At 36.6% G+C, this 17,050-nt stretch overlaps 1 protein-coding gene across 1 annotated transcript in view; it reads left to right on the top strand.

Moving 5' to 3' along the window:
- The window catches only part of TRPM6 (transient receptor potential cation channel subfamily M member 6), a 66,267-nt gene that overhangs the window by 25,425 nt on the left and 23,792 nt on the right, over positions 1-17,050 (top strand). The window contains exons 6-17 of the mRNA XM_058173146.1: positions 1,594-1,807; positions 2,481-2,605; positions 5,381-5,552; positions 6,426-6,600; positions 7,551-7,674; positions 8,701-8,773; positions 8,879-8,979; positions 9,148-9,282; positions 11,221-11,274; positions 12,238-12,378; positions 13,566-13,670; positions 15,915-16,195. Coding sequence (XP_058029129.1) covers positions 1,594-1,807; positions 2,481-2,605; positions 5,381-5,552; positions 6,426-6,600; positions 7,551-7,674; positions 8,701-8,773; positions 8,879-8,979; positions 9,148-9,282; positions 11,221-11,274; positions 12,238-12,378; positions 13,566-13,670; positions 15,915-16,195 — 1,700 coding nt within the window. The remainder of the gene's footprint in view (positions 1-1,593; positions 1,808-2,480; positions 2,606-5,380; positions 5,553-6,425; positions 6,601-7,550; positions 7,675-8,700; positions 8,774-8,878; positions 8,980-9,147; positions 9,283-11,220; positions 11,275-12,237; positions 12,379-13,565; positions 13,671-15,914; positions 16,196-17,050) is intronic.

Raw genomic sequence — 17,050 nt, 5'->3', positions numbered from 1 at the left:
TATAAACCTTCGGTTTTTCTCTTTTAGATTTCTTCACTTAAGTATAAAATCCATCAAATTTAATCAGAGTTAATAAGGTGCTAATGATGTTAACAAGGACTTCCTTAGGTTTCGTTTTCACACCTCATTAACCAAATCCGCCATTTTCCTTCTTCTCAAATACCTTTCGAAGATCGAGATAAGGTCTAAGGCATACATTCCCCTTTCCTCTTGCCTCCGCTTCGTCTGCTTAAAGTAATTAGAATATCTTCATCTTGATAGCAGAGATGGTCACGAGTGCTTTGTTCTGCATGAATGCAGAAGCTTCCCGGATCTGGAGCATTTGCCAGGTTTAAACAGGGAGCTTTCACCCTTCGAGCTCCAGGAATTATTCCTGGAGTTCTTGGGGAGGTCTACCCCCACTCGGCTGCTCACCTTTCCCTCTTCTCCTGAGGGAAAGGTTTTCAAGCCGCCAGACAGCTGATTTGTGCTGTCTGAGCGGCTTTAACAGAATCATGGGGGTCCGTCTCCAATGTACACGGAGCCACCCGAAGTTTCCTTATTGAGTTGATTTCTTGATTTGGTTCATATAATATACTAGAAAATAATTTCATTAAAGCAGGGAAGACATTCACTTCCTTTCTAATAAATGTGCACCTTTCCAACCAGGAATTTGGAAAACATTAAAACTTTAGTGAAATCATATTGATCAGTGGATTTCTGTTGAAGTTATGGTACTGGAAAAAAAACATCAGGTAGACAATTAAGGTTGTAAAATATGATTTGAAGCATACAACTGAAAATTGTAGGCAATGTTTTTAAGTTTTTTATTTTTTAATCAAAATATTAAATCAATGTGTGAACAGTGTGGCATCTGTGTCATACAGTCTAATACAAATGAAGCCAATCAAGTTAATCACAATCCTTACATTCAATCTGTTTATGTATTTCTAATAGTAATGTAATTTTATATTAATTTATAATCTATCATTGTTCAATTATTCCCCATTTTCTCTTGTTATTATTTTCTTTTTGTTATATAAAAACTCTTTTTTTTTTGTAAGCAGTGTTACAGGGTTGAAAAAGTCTTGAAGCTTGGAGAGTCACAGAAATGACTTGAAGCAAAATATGCAGAAATGATTATAAAAACAAAAGCTTTGTTAAGCCTGGGAAACAGAGAAAACCTGAGATAGATGCTAAAACTGGCTCCACTGTAATTCTCTGGGGTATTAAAAGAGAGAAGGGAAAATAAAGGCTTTCATAATTCTGTCATTATAGCCTATATTAATGAAGTATAGTTCCAGTCAAACTTGTAGAGTTTCTTTCTTTGACCTAGGGCAGGGGTGTCAAACTTGCATCATCATGGTGTTGTCAAGTGACATATTGTGATTTCCTTCCCTTCGCTAAACTGTGGCCAGTGCGTGATGCATACGGCCCACAGACCGCGAGTTTGAGCCCTACCTCATAGGGCTGACAGAAAAGCAAGACAATGATTAGAACTCACAGCAGCTTGAAGAAGCTAGAATTAAGATTCTACATAATTCCTGTAAACATGTAGTTATCCCTGTTGTTTTTGGGTTTAGCAATTATAGATGATTTCTTTTTGTCCCACAGTATATCAGAACTTCTTACGATACAAAGCTAGATCAGCTGTTGCAGCTCATGATTAAAGAATGGCAGATGGAATTTCCCAGATTGGTCATTTCAGTTCACGGTGGCATCCAAAACTTCAAACTTCCATCTAAACTGGTGCAGCTTTTCAGCAAAGGATTGGTCAAAGCTGCTGAAACTACAGGAGCTTGGATATTAACAGAAGGCATTAACACTGGTAAACTTATCTCTATTTAATATTCTATGGGCAAATGTTTTTGTGAACACTAGAATAGTCTTGCTATCACCCTGTTTGTTAAAAGTTACGTATTAAGCATATTCAGACTATACCAGTAGCAGCAGAGCTGCTTGTGTCTGTCATAAGCATGCAACGGAGCTATTTTAAAGGGTGGTACGCTCCCCAAATATATTGCTTACCTACTTGTAGAATCTTCTTCCAAGCACTCTTGGAGGATAATATTAACTTATGGAAATAAAGTTTTGTTAAAGTTTTGTGTAGGAGTTAAAGAGCTGACCCAGAAACCAGGAGACTGTTAGTTCTAGTCCTGCCTTAATCTAGTCACTCTCTTAGCCCAATACTACTACCATTATATACAACTTAAATGTGCATCTATGCTCCATGAAGCATACTCAATCATATTTAACATAAAGCATGTGGGAAAATATTGTCTCATCTCATTCTTCAGAAAAAAAGAATTATAAGTGAGGAACCAATGCATATTATTGTGTAGATGTTTTACAGATGTACACAATTAAGATGTAGTAATTCCATCAGGTTCAACATTGCTCTGATTCTGGTTTATATTTGGAAGGGTTACAATAAATTTCATTTCTGTAATCTGATCATATTATAAATGTGTAATGTCACCTATTTCAATGTAATTGTCTAGGAATATCTAAGCATGTGGGAAATGCATTGAAATTCCATGCCTCTCAATATTTAAGAAAGATCTGTGCTATTGGAATTTCCCCTTGGGGCATCATTGAAAATCAGAAAGAACTTATTGGCAAAGATGTGAGTTCCCAAATGGTTTTCTTAATTATTTTTTTCTTAATGAACTCTTTGCACTGTTGCACTGTGTAAGTATCAGAGACAAGGAGATTGGAGAACACTACTAATTTCCTACTTATAGTACAGGGGTGTCAAACGCAAGGCCCACCGGCCAGATCTGGCCCATGGGGTGCTTACATCTGGCCCACTGGGCCACCCTGGAAACAGCAAAAGACTGGCCTGCAGTGCCTCTGCTAATGAAAACGGAGCTCAGAAGGGCTGCTTGCGGCCCTCCCGAGCTCTGTTTTCTCTGGCAGAAGGTTGCAAGAGGCTGCTGCAGCCAAAAACAGAGCTCTGGAGCCCTTTTTCACTGACAGAGCGCTTGGGTCACGACAGGCGCCCTCAACATGAGTGCCATCGAGCTGGCCACGCCCACCCTGGCCACACCCACTCTGGCCCCTCAAGGTCAAACACAACCCCAATGTAGTCCTCAATGAAATTGAGTTTGACACCCCAGTTATAGTGTATGTGAGGATAAATATTTCTATTTATCTTGTTTATGTAGCTGCAAATTTTAGTGTCTAGACATTTATCCTGTATATTACTGGTCATTTAAAATATCTTATTATTTATTTATCATATGATCTTCAACTTCTAAAACTATATCACTATTTTAACCTCCCATTGTGAAATAGTTTGGACAGAGAAACATAGCTGAAAAGCCCCCTGGTTTTTGATCCAAATTCACTCCATCCCTTATACCACACAGATTGTCAGCTAATTAGAGCCCCAGTCCATTACTATCTAGAAACTCACAATTACACCAGTTATATATTATTTTCTGAAGCTATAAACATACTTCTTTTAGAAATGAAACTAGGATTTTAAAAGTCTGTCTAACACAGATGTTAATATTTATAGGATGGACAATCCTTTCTTCATTACATTTGAACCAGGATGATTAGGGGACAGGAGACTAAAACATATGAAGAACGGTTAGAGGAACTGGAACATGGCTAGTCTAGTGAAGAGAAGGACCAGGGGAGATATGATAGCAGTGTTTCAATATTTGCGAGGGCTGCCACAGACAGGAAGGGGTCAAGGTATTTTCTAAAGCACCTGTAGGCCAGACAAAGAATAATGGATGGAAACTGAACAAGGAGAGATTTAACCTGAAAATAAGAAGAAATTTTCTGACCGTGAGAACAGTCAATCAATGGAAGACCTTGCCTTCAGAAGTTGTGGGAGCTTCATCACTTGAGACTTTCAAGAAGAGATTGGACTGTCATTTGTCCAAATGGTGTAGGGTCTCCTGCTTGGGCAGGGGGGTTTGGACTAGATGACCTACATGGTCCCTTCCAACTCTGTTAATCTGTAATCTGTAATCTGAACAATTTTCAAACAGTAAACTCTTTTAGTTTTAAAAAATTATATTTTAAAGGTAAGGAAATCCTGGGTTTAGAATGAAATCCTGGGTTTAGAAAATTTAGAACTCTGCCGCCTTTGACATGACCTGAGTTTAACTCATAGAATCATCTGTTACAATGTCCTTCCTGTTGAAGATTACTTCAGCTTCAATCACAACAATACACGAGCACACAATAGATTTAAGCTTAATGTAAACCACTCCAATCTTGATTGCAGAAAATATGACTTCATTAACAGAGTTGTTAATGCCTGGAATGCACTACCAGACTCTGTGGTCTCATCCCAAAATCCCCAAAGCTTTAACCAAAAACTATCTACTATTGACCTCACCCCATTCCTAAGAGGTCTGTAAGGGACGTGCATAAGAGCACCAATGTGCCTACCGTTCCTGTCCTAATGTTCTCTTTGATTGTATCCAATTTCATATAATTATTACATACTTATGATTATATATGCTTATAAATCGTACAGTTATTTCATGCTTATGCTTATATATACTGTTGTGACAAATAAATAACTAAATAAAATCAGATGAGATCTGTCTTTTTATTTGTATACTTAGTTGAGTATACAAATAAAAAGACAGATCTCACCTGATATTCAGTTGAGAGTTTTATCTTTCATATTTGTAGGGAAATACTGTATATTTCCATATAGAAATACATACTGTGTTTATTTTTGTATGATTTACTGTAGAAGTTATAATTATAAGGTGTTTAGCAGAATCTCAAAGTATACAAAAATATTTGGAACTATTTATGAATGATTCATTTCAGGTTTTATGTAAATAAATCATATTAGTTTTCATTGTGCAATGTAAGATACCATTTGAATTTTTATATTTCTGCATTGAAAATTAATAAATCATGATAAACCTCACAAACTAAGTAGCTTCTTAGGAGGATAAAATCTTGCCATAGGTTATCCTGTAAGCAAGATCATTGTTGTTTCATTTAAAAAAAAATGTAATAAAGAATAATGAGAAATAAAAGGCTCTTTCTTTTTTCTACCAATCCTGTAAAAAACTATTCACAAAAAGTGTAGAAGGAGAACGGGATACTATAGTGGAAGAGGAAAAAAAATCTTTCCACATTTCATCTGCAAAATCTTCTTCCTTCCCTCCTGTATGGAATTTCTCATTACCTAAGGCTGTTAGTTTTCCAGGTATAACTTGCAAAGAATTGTATTAAGGATCATAATTGAAGAATGATAACTTTTGTTTCTCTGCTAGATATCGGGGGACTGATATTAAGCATGGACAATATTCCACCGTCTTCCTGAGCTACAAATGTTTGTCTGCAGTCCATCTTAATCGCTGTGAAATATTGCTTTGGAAGGGCTGTTTTTTTTTAAATTTTTGTATCTCATTAGGTAGTCTGCCTGTATCAGACACTTGGCAATCCCCTAAGCAAGTTGAACACCCTCAACAGCATGCATTCCCATTTCATACTGGTTGATGATGGAACAGTGGGCAAGTATGGCAGTGAGATGAAACTCAGGAGAAGTCTGGAAAAGTATCTATCACTTCAAAAAATACATACCAGTAAGAAATCCTTATTTTGTATTACTTCTGTGAGAATCTCTTTTAGTGGTGCACTTTTCTAATTGATCTTGTGGGGATAGAGGGATTATGTATTTTGGCAACTCTGCCCATACCCCTATCCTACCCCAATCTGAACCCTAACCTTAGCCCTAATTCCAACCCCAACCCCAACCCTAACCCTAAATCTAACCCTTTCAATGAAGTGGTTTGTTTTATTGGTCTTATCATATTTTTTTATTAGTAATGTCTTAATATTTCTGTTCTTTTTAAATTAATAGAATAGAATAGAATAGAATTTTATTGGCCAAGTGTGATTGGACACACAAGGAATTTGTCTTGGTGCAAATGCTCTCAGTGTACATAAAAGAAAAGATATGTTCATCAAGGTACAACATTTACAACACAATTGATGGTCAATATATCAATATAAATCATAAGGATTGCCAGCAACAAGTTATAGTAATACAGTCATAAGTGTTAACACACCATTACTATATATATAATTATCAAAGTAGTCATTAAAACATGTATTTAAAGTTTTTCTTCTCTTTACTTCACGCTGGGGGAAAAAGCATATTCTGATGAGAAGCTTATCATAGGGCAGATACTCTTTATATATATAAAAAGGAAATATGATTCTTGATTCCGAAAGTAGCTGTCATTCATATCCCACATTCATCCCACTGAACAAATGAAATCAGTCACTTATTAAAACATGCCGTTTTTAACAAGGGAGAAGTCTTCAGTTAACAGTTGTTCTAACATTTTGTAACACAAGAAACGTTATGATTTTAATCTCGTCATAGCAACAGATTTCAGTAAGTACTGAATCCCCTAAATTAATGGTTGCACTTTCTGTGTGATTTGAAATAGGAATGGGACAAGGTGTGCCCTTAGTTGGGCTAGTGGTAGAAGGCGGTCCCAATGAAATCCTGACAGTCTGGGAATATGTCAGGGACACACCTGCTGTTCCGGTAGTAATATGTGAAGGAACTGGAAGAGCTGCAGATCTGCTTGCATTTACCTATAAACACACCGCAGATGACACGTGAGTATTTGCGTGACATTCCTTCAAAGATGGTATAAAAAGTCATGCGTCAAAATAAGCAGCTCAAATTTTTAAATGATTGTTTAAATACTGTTGCATAAGACACAAACTGTCTAAACCATATTCGGTTATAAGTAGTCCTTGATTTATGACCACGATGGAGCCCAAAATTTCTTTTGCTAAGGGAGACAGTTGTTCAATGGGTTTTGCCCCATTTTATGACCTTGTTTGCCCTGGTTGTTAAGCAAATCACTACAGTCATTAAGTGAATCACACTGTTGTTAAGCAAATTCAGCTTTCCTCATCGAAATTGCTTGCTGGAAACCTGCTGCAAAGGTACAAATCACACAATCTAATCTTCACAAATACCTGCTTTTGCCAAATGCCTGAATTTTGATCACATGGGGATCAGTAGTGGGTTTCAAACTTTTTTACTGCTGGTTCTGTGGGTGTGGCTTGGTGGGTGTGGCATGGCTCGGTGGGCGTGGCTCAGTGGGCGTGGCAGGGGAAGGTTACTGTAAAATCTTCATTCGTTCCCCACTCCAGGGGAAGGTTACTGCAAAATCCCCATTTCCTCCCGATCAACTGGGGCTTGGGAGGCAGAGAATAGATAGGGACGGGGCCAGTTAGAATTTTTACTACTGGTTCTCTGAACTACGCAAAATTTCCACTACCGGTTCTCCAGAGCTGGTCAGAACCTGCTGAAACCCACCTCTGATGGGGATGCTCTGATGGTCATAAGTATGAAAAACAATCATAAGCCACTTTTTTCTGTGCCTTTGTAATGTTGAAAGGCTATTAAATGAATGTAAGGCTGTAAGTTGTATATTTAGGAGAAGTACAGTGTAACAACATTGCTGGGGCTGTTGGAAAATGCTTACGCTGGTAGGGACCATGACAAGTTGCAGATAATGAACTAATATCTGTTTGACCATTCATTTTCCTCTCAGAAACTGGAACATTCAACTTAAGGAAAAGATATTATTAAAGATTCAGAACAGCTTCAGTTTTGGTCAAAAGCAGTCCCATCATTTGCTGAAAATTTTAATGGAATGTATGGAACATAGGGATTCGGTAAGTATCCTGATTTCATGGTATCTATTAATCCCATCCTCTTCTCTGTCACTAAATTATTACTCATAATTAATATCAATGGAAAAATAAGAAATAATAATTATTAATATTTCATAATTATTAACATTATAATATTAATAGTTAGTGATAAATAATTTGTGTAGCCTTTTTTAATATGGCAAGAATTGTATACTTCAAGATAAGCTTGGATATTTTTGCACCAATGATATGAACCAGTAATCCTTAGATTCTTCTTTCTATCATCTGCCACAAACAAAAGTAGTTTCACAATATATTTCCATCAATTGCAGTAGGATATTTATCTGAAACACATATGAAGAAATCTGTTGAATTCAATTTGTTATTCTTTATCATCTAGTTAATCATAGATCCTATGCCGTTTTGTCTCAGTTTGCATGTTTGTGCCCATATTTTACAGAATTTTTCAACACAGTTTTCATAATAAGTTCATTCTGCAATGAAGTACATTTTTTGTACAATTCTAATAGGCACAATTTTATGCACTGTATTTCCCTAACATTATGCATTTTTGTGGTAATACCCATTGTTATACTTGCATAGCAATACTTGTTCTTACACTTTTTCCATGGTTGGAAAATACTCTGGGAAAATCCTTTGATTGCTACAATTATGTCTATTAGTTTGCATATTGATATTGGAATCACAAATTATGATAATGAGGCTTAAAATACGAAATGACTAAGTGTCCATCATTCTTTCCTTGGAAATGTTATGAAATGATTTGAATTCTTCCCTTATATATGCAGACTCCATCTGTCTTCAACATTTGCTTCCTATTCTTCATACATCTTAACACCCTTGTCTTAGATATCTCTCTGCCATGCCAGTTTCAGCTTATTCCTTCTGATCTTATTTTCATATTTTTCAGGGCATTGATTCCCTTCCTTCCTGTCAATCTTTTTCTCTATAACTTAGGAGATCTTAGAAATTGTCTAATGGTGTTCACTTTTCTTTCCTCTGGTAACTTACGTTATTCTGTGACAGATAACAATATTTGATGCTGAGTCAGAGGAACATCAGGACATGGATCTTGCAATCCTGACTGCACTCTTGAAAGGTACTTTATATCGTCTTTTTGTCATGTACTTCCAAAATCAAATCAGGAAGTAGAAGTTACATTATTCTGGGTGCAAAACTTAATGCAGAATATGTTCATTCGTAGGCACGCATATGTCTGCTCCAGATCAGCTCAATCTGGCTCTGGCTTGGAACAGATTGGACATTGCTAAGAAACATATATTGGTTTATGGACAACACTGGAAGGTAAATTTCATATTTAATTTCTTTCTGCTGCATACGACTACCATCCGTTCTGCTTTTCTGCATTGTTTTACTTGACTTACCATGCACATGGTGGATCTTATATCTGAATTGCCATCAGCACTGCGATAACATTAACAAAAGTTTGCATTCCCCATATTGTGTATGAAGGTTGGCTCCCTTGAACAAGCAATGCAGGATGCCCTCATTATGGACCGGGTGGAATTTGTGAAATTGCTAATAGAAAATGGTGTGAATCTACACCGCTTCCTTACGATATCCCGACTGGAAGAGCTGTACAATACTGTGAGTGCCTGAAATTCTGATTTGCTTTTAATAGTGACAAATCAGGGGTGAAATGCTCCAGATTCGGACCGGAACGCATGATCCAGTAGCGATGGGAGTGGGTAGTTCGGAGAACCGGTAGCAAAAATCCCTGCCCCCCACACCGCCCACGCCTCACTGTTCCTCTTCTCTGTCCCTGAAGCTAATGGTGGTGATATAGCTGCAAACAGCCTTAAATGACTGCTGCAGCGTTTCAAAGGGCCGCACTACAGCTGATCAGCACTGTAGGCGGCTAGTAGACCGGTGCCTCTATTTTTAAAGAAGGTAGACCGATGCGCTCCCAAGTTTTGTATACTTTATTATTTTTATTATTTATTATTATTGGCCATGCCCATTCAGTCACCTGACCACCAAGCCACGCCCACAGAACCGGTAGGGAAAATTTTTAGATTTCACCCCTATGACAAATGGCTTTTAAACAATAGAATCAAAGAAACAAAACAGTATCACAACCTTGGTCATTACTGCATAAATAGATTACAGGATTAATACAAAGACCCATAAAAATGTTAGGTCCTTGAAATTTATATATTCCCAGGGAAAATTATTTCTTTAACTGAGGGGGAAGTATAAACATGCACTAAATAGCTAAAAACATATTAAATGTATAGAAATCACCAAGGTTTTAAAATGTTATATTATTATAAAATAGAGAAAAAATTTTCCCCCAAAATCTGGCTTGTTATATTCTGATTTAGCCTTAAGAATAATTTTGTTCCATTGCTAGTTCTGTTCTAATGGACAGCTCTATTTTGTTTTGTGTGACATTTATACCAGGGGTGAAATGCTATCAGTTGGGGGCGGTTCTCCTGAACCAATAGTGAAAATGCTACTGGTTCTCCTGAACCGGTAATAAAAAAATGCTTTAAAAAGTAAAAAAAGTTCCCATGATCACACGACACAGCTGATCATCTGAACTTTTTTTTTTACTTTTTTAAAGCATTTTTTTACTATCTGTTCGAGCAATAGGTATTAAAAAAGTGCTTTAAAAAGTAAAAAAATAGGTTCTGACAATCAGCTGTGACAATCAGCTGTGCTGCATGATCCTTGGAACTTTTTTTTTTTTACTTTTTAAAGCATTTTTTTTACTAGTTATTGCAGCAATAGGTGGTAAAAATGCTTTAAAAAGTAAAACAAAATGAATTAATGGGGGTGGGGAATCAGTTTTTGCTCCCAGGAGGCTTGTTATTTTACTCTGTATTTATATGTACCTTTTTATTCGCCTGTGAACCGCCCTGAATCCCTAGGGAGATAGGGCAGTATACAAATATGATAAATAAATAAAATAAATAAAATAAATTCTCTGAGGCCTGCTAGACCAAAACTGGAGTGGGGGTGGGGATGGGTGCTGCAAAAGAAAGAAAGAAAGAATGAGGGAGAGATGGGAGAAAGAAAGGGAGGGAAGGGAGAAAGAAAGAAAGAAAGAGAGAGAGGGAGGGAGGGAAAAAGGAGAGGAAGGAAGGATCACAAACCTGGCACTTGATGAGCTTCCGATCAAGCTTTAGCTTGAAAGAGCCCAGCAATCCAGGGCTGGAAGGGAACTGGAGGTCATCTAGTCCAACCCCCTGCTCCAGCAGTCAAATAGTCTTCCTGAATTCATTGTGACTGGCCATTTTTTAGATTTTGGGGTCCAGAATGTGATCTCAGTCCCAATAATTGCTTTCTGTTTTGAAGAATACTTTTTGACAATCGCATGCTGAGATTTTGCAAGTTCTTGTAAAAGACATTTGAAGTCTTGTGCAATTCTGAAGTTTTCACACAATTTCTTCATGGAAGTCTCTCAAAAGCTTTTGAAAACTCACGAACAATTACAGAAATACTGTAATTAAATATTATTTTTGTGATATTTTTTTATGCTATTCATTTATTCATGTTATTTTTTTTATTTCTAAATTCCAGAAACAAGGGCCAACAAATCTACTTTTGCATCATCTTCTTTGTGATGTGAAACAGGTAATTCCTTTCTAAAATATGAAGAGCAAGGGCTTTTATAGGCAGTAATTTATCACTATTTGTTATTAATAAATGTATATATCAGGGGTGCCAGCCTTGGCAACGTTAAAATATGTGGATTTCCACTCACAGAATTCCCAGCCAGCCATGCAAGTCTAATTGCCAAGGTTGGACATCCTTGGTATATATTTCTTAGAAGAATTTTAATTCTAGTGGTCCATAGCAATTGCTGTAATAAAAAAAAAGGTGGTACTAAATAAAATTTTCTAATTGAAAATTCTTCTGTGAAATGTCCTTCATTCCTTTTCGTCTTGAGCTATTGTTACTGAGGAAGATATATGGGTATTTTCTAATTAAAGATATAAAAATTTAAAGAATTTTGGTAAAATGGTAAAAACTATTAACTGCCCATAGGTTATTACTACAATGAAAGTATATGTAAACTGTGAAACTTTGTTCTAGTTAAGTGTTCTTCAGTAGCTAAAGTAACAACAAAGATATTCTTATATTCAATATTCAAGTTAACTTTCTGTAAAAACATAAAATTATATAGGAAATATTTTATTTTATTTCAGGCACTCTATTTGGCCATCAGATAATTTGACTTTTATCTCCTTGTTTTATTTGTTTGGTAGTTTTCTCGATTTTAAAAATCTTGTCAAATAATAGTGTCACTGGCTTTTATGACACCATACTAAATTACAGTGTTTTGTAGCTAACTGGCTTCAATTTTGGCCCAGGAAATAAAAATGAATGAACTGTAGCCTAGAAAAGTTTTATATTAATCACAGTTTAATCAAAAACATGAGAGGAAATTTTAACAAAACTAATGTCTTGAATTCACCACAAGGTGGGAAGAATAATGCTGTTGAAAGATTTTTCTGGGATGTGAAAACAATTTCTTAAATATATTACAAAACAAGTATTTGTTGCAATGTAAGATGTTCAATATTTGTATTACAGAGTACTCTTCCAGTGGACTATAAAATATCGTTGATTGATATTGGATTGGTTATAGAATACTTGATTGGTGGAGCTTATCAAAGCAGCTACACAAGAAAACATTTCAGAATTTTATACAATAATATTTACAGGAAACATAAGGTAAACAAGCCCATGATTCCATGCCACATTTTCTTACATTGTATGGGAAGCATCCTTGTTCACAGATCATCATTATTTCTTACCTTCCTTATGCTTTCCTTATGCTGATTTTGTAATTCTTACCAAAGGAAGCTCAACTAATGTGGAGAGGGATGGAAGAATGAAGAAAATTCTATTCTTTTGCTTTAAGTGTAAATTTGAGATGATTAGATCAGTACACAATCCGTGTAATATTTCAGATGTGTGACTATTTCTTTTAAAATATTGACCCAATCTACACCACAGAGTTGCAGCTGTGCGGTAAATTTAGAATTTAGAATTTATTTATTTATTGCCCAAGTGTGATTGGACACACAAGGAATTTGTCTTGGTGCATATGCTCTCAGTGTACACAAAAGAAAAGATACCTTCATCAAGGTGCAACATTTACAACACAAATGATGGTCATAAGGTACAATTTAACACTTAATGATACAACACTTTTTTTTTTATTTGCATTTATATCCCGCCCTTCTCCGAAGACTCAGGGCGGCTTACTCTATGTCAAGCTTGATAATCATAGGGTATAAATAAGCAATCAGGAACAATCAATATCAATGTAAATTATAAGGATTACCAGCAACAAAGTTACAGTCATACAGTCATAAGTGGAAAGAGATTGGTGATGGGAACGATGAGAAGATTAATAGTAGTGCAGATTTAGTAAATAGTTTGACAGTGTTGAGGGAATTATTTGTTTAGCAGAGTGATGGCCTTCGGGAAAAAACTGTTCTTGTGTCCGAGGGAGCACTAAGGAGTTGCTTTGAACTCCTGTACAAAACCTGAGATATAAATCTAATAAAGAAATAAAACAGGGCTATTTTCAAAAGCTAGTTGTAAACATTGAGTTTAACTTAAAGTGTACTTCCTTGATATCCAAGAAATGTTGAAGAATTGCTGTACTTATTTTTTGCTTAGCTTGCAAACCATGACACGTGCTTTTTGTAAAGCAAATGAAATCCTGTATAGTTTTATAAGCACATTAACTTAGTGGGTGGGAAAGGATCGTTTTGCATGTATGCATGCATATTAATCAGCATTGTCATGACCAGGATATATCGTTTGTGCAACCTAGTCTTAATTAAACTCTTTCTTTCTATTTCACAATGAATCATTAGAATCAAGATGTTGTCTCCAGGCTGGCACAGAACCTCTCGCTTCATCAGGTTAATCAGACTGGGAGTCGAAGTGGAACTGCTGAAAATACTTTGCATTCCCAGTTTATCAGAACAGCTCAGCCCTACAAATACAAAGTACTGTGAATCTTACTTGTACAGTTTCTTGAAAGGGCATTAGACTGGAGATCCTGTTTGTTCACTTGACAAGATGAAAGCAGCAGGCATACTTTAATTTTTTTTTCCTTTAGTGCATTGAGACAAGGTTGAATCAGAAAAGAGCTAGAAATACTACCGTGCTGGCTTTCTATACTTTTCTTGTTTTAGTCTGTCCAGTGAGAGGGAGAGAAAGGTTTCAAGTATTTGCTGAAGTCAGATAATAGACAGAGATCGTTGGGAAACACTTTAACCTGCCTGAGCCAGCTTAAGCTAAGGAATAGACTGAATAGATCTTACTCAAGACTTGACTGTCTGCAAAAGTTCTTGTTATTGTAGGGTTTTTCTAAGGGAACAAATAATTCTCAGCTCACCTACATCTTTGAGAAGCTCTTCACTAATTTTTGTTTCCTGCTAGATGTGCCTGATGATAGAATTAGAAATATTACCGATTACAAAGTTATAGAATTGGAATTATGGCTCATCATAAATTATACTCCAGTTTATTGCTTGACCCCTGAATAGTCATGGTCTTCTAACGATAAATAAATGTTTCTTTAGACAGTTTCCTATTTGATTGCTCACCCTCATATCCCAATACAAAAAGTGAAGCATAAACACGTCCCAGCAATATTTTTTAATGACATTGTTTTCATTTCATTGACAGCTTCCAACTGCAGCAAATCATCATTAGCTGAACTTTAAAACTGCTCTAGTTGTTAAAGTGGTGCTTACTCACTTCTCCCAACACATTTTTTTTTGGTCATGGACATGATCTAGACTACTTTATTGATAATATAATTGACAGAGCGTAAGATATGCCCTGTTCCTTAGCTGCTATAAGAACAGGCCTTCTGCTCCAATCTCTGTGCACTACTCTCCATGGCCATTTTGCCTTTGACTGCAAAGGAGACTAGATACCTGGATTCTGCAGAAACATCTGCCTATCTAATACCTTTCTGAAGTGCTGTCATTTCTTAATGTGGGCTCCTTATGAAGCCTTCGGCGTATTTTTAACAATCAGTCTCTTGATCAATTACTCTTTATCCCACATCCTTTCTTTTCATCAATTAGTCCAACTGGCAGGGCACAGATTTGGTGGAAAGTGCAGAGTGAACTGGGACTCAGCACCATGATGTTCCCTGCATTTTCTCCTCTTTGCCTGCAACTATCAGGCTGGCTGGTTTTAGACACAGGTTTAGTGGTTTTTTTCAAAAGATTGCTAGACCTAAATTCAGAAATAATCCAGTCAATAGATCACACATCTAGAGTATTTCTAGGCATGCAACCTTTCTGTCAGGCGATCTGACAGATGCCTAAAGTATAAACAAGTTCCAGCATCTGTCCATTTTCCATTCAAGCATTTTCCTATATTATCCCATTCTTGTCGTATCACACATTAAAGAGAATGATTGTGGGGTTTTTTTTAATTCACTGACAGAAAAACAAAGCCAAGAGAATCCACCAATTGCTTTTCTCAATCTGTTTTAGGCAGAGGTGGTATTCCGTTGGTTCAGACCGGTTCCACCGAATCGGTAGTGGACATCGTGGGTAGGCCTGCCTTTCCTGGCGCTATGCCGTCCTATTTAGGCATGTTTTTGAGGCTGAATAGATGCTCAGAAGGCCGGGCGCATGCGCGGAAGGTGTGCAAATACGCAAACCAAGCGCGCATGTGGGGGGGGGGCAAACCCGTGGTAACAATATCTGAAACCTACTTCTGGTTTTAGGTTAAATCTGTAAGGATATAAGTATTCACTGGCATCATAAGTGAAGCAGAATAAGGCTTCTCCATAAAGGCAACAGAATAAATATAGCCGGCTATTAGTCCTCCCCACTTGATGAGACTTGGGAGCTTTCCCTAGTTTTGAATTGTAGCTGTTGAAATTGTGGTCTGGGTTGTGGACTTTGTATTTATCTGTACTTGTGCTAGTACTTGTTTCAAAGACACCTTATGTGTATTTAATTGCCTAGGTACAAGCCAACCACAAAAAAACATTAATATTAGTCATTGCATAGTTTTCTGACAGTTGTTTCACATACTGCAGTTCCATTTGTGAACTTGCAATTTTCCATACGATGTTTTTGTCTTTTAAGCATTACTTATTCCTACTTCTTCTTCTAACTTTGTAGAAGACATAAAACTAAGCTTAACTGAGAGAAAAAAAATAGGAACAAAAGGTTAAAAGTTTAAGGACTTATATTGACTTTTTACTCATTAACGTATAGGAAAAATCAACAAATCTCCATAAATCCAAGAAGAAGGTCAAAGATGAATTCACAGTATTTGATGACCAAGAGTCAGTTGGCTTTATTTACCCCTACAATGATCTCTTGGTTTGGGCGGTTTTGATGAAAAGGCAGAAGATGGCTATGTTCTTCTGGCAGCATGGAAAGGAAGCAATGGTCAAGGCTGTGGTAGCTTGCAAACTCTATAGAGCCATGGCACGTGAAGCCAAACAATGCAACATGGAGGATGATACAGCAGAAGAACTGAAGAAGTATTCACAGTAGGGATTTTTCTTTCACTTCAGATAATAACTATCTGCAGTACTTAAAACAATTAGATACTTTTCTCTTGGTTGCTTAACACAGTTTTATGTTATGGCAGGTGAAATTTGATCTGTGTGCAAAGAGCCAGCTTGAAATATATTTAATCATCCCTAAACATTTGAAAAAATTCAAATTTTTGTCTAGAATTCTTATGTCTTATGTGCATTCTTTATTTTTTATTATGCTGCAGTACATCATGTTATATAAAAAATGATGAATACAAATTCTGGTTTATTTATGAAGGGGGACACGGTGGCTCAGGGGCTAGGACATTAAGCTTGTCGATCAAAAGGTCGGCAGCTCAGTGGTTCGAATCCCTAGTGCTGCCGTGAGCTCCCGTTACTTGTCCTAGCTTCTGCCAACCTAGCAGTTTCGAAAGTACGTAAAAATGCAAGTAGAAAAAATAGGGACCACCTTGGTGGGAAGGTAACAGCATTCCGTGAGCCTTTGGTGTTGAGTCATGCCGGCCACATGACCACGGAGACGTCTTCGGACAGCGCTGTCTCTTCGGCTTTGAAACAGAGATGAGCACCGCCCCCCTAGAGTCGGCAACGACTAGCACGTATGTGCAAGGGGAACCTTTACCTTTACCTTTTTATATTTTTATGAACTATTTTTGAGCTGATGGTCCTATATGTTTAATTTCATTATTTGAGATACTTTATTTCGTGTTTCTGAATGATGCCTAGGTTAAAATCTATTGAAATTTTGGCATTATTCCTAAAATGAGTTATTATTTCATAGCATCAGAGTGAAACTTATCTCTTCTTTTTGTTCCTATCTGTGATTCATCTTCACTTTATCTGATTAAT

This window comes from Ahaetulla prasina, chromosome 2 (genome assembly GCF_028640845.1).
Source record: "Ahaetulla prasina isolate Xishuangbanna chromosome 2, ASM2864084v1, whole genome shotgun sequence".
Taxonomy (NCBI): Eukaryota; Metazoa; Chordata; class Lepidosauria; order Squamata; family Colubridae; genus Ahaetulla; species Ahaetulla prasina.
Note: the sequence above shows the minus strand (reverse complement) of the source record. Positions and strands in the feature narration are given on the sequence as shown.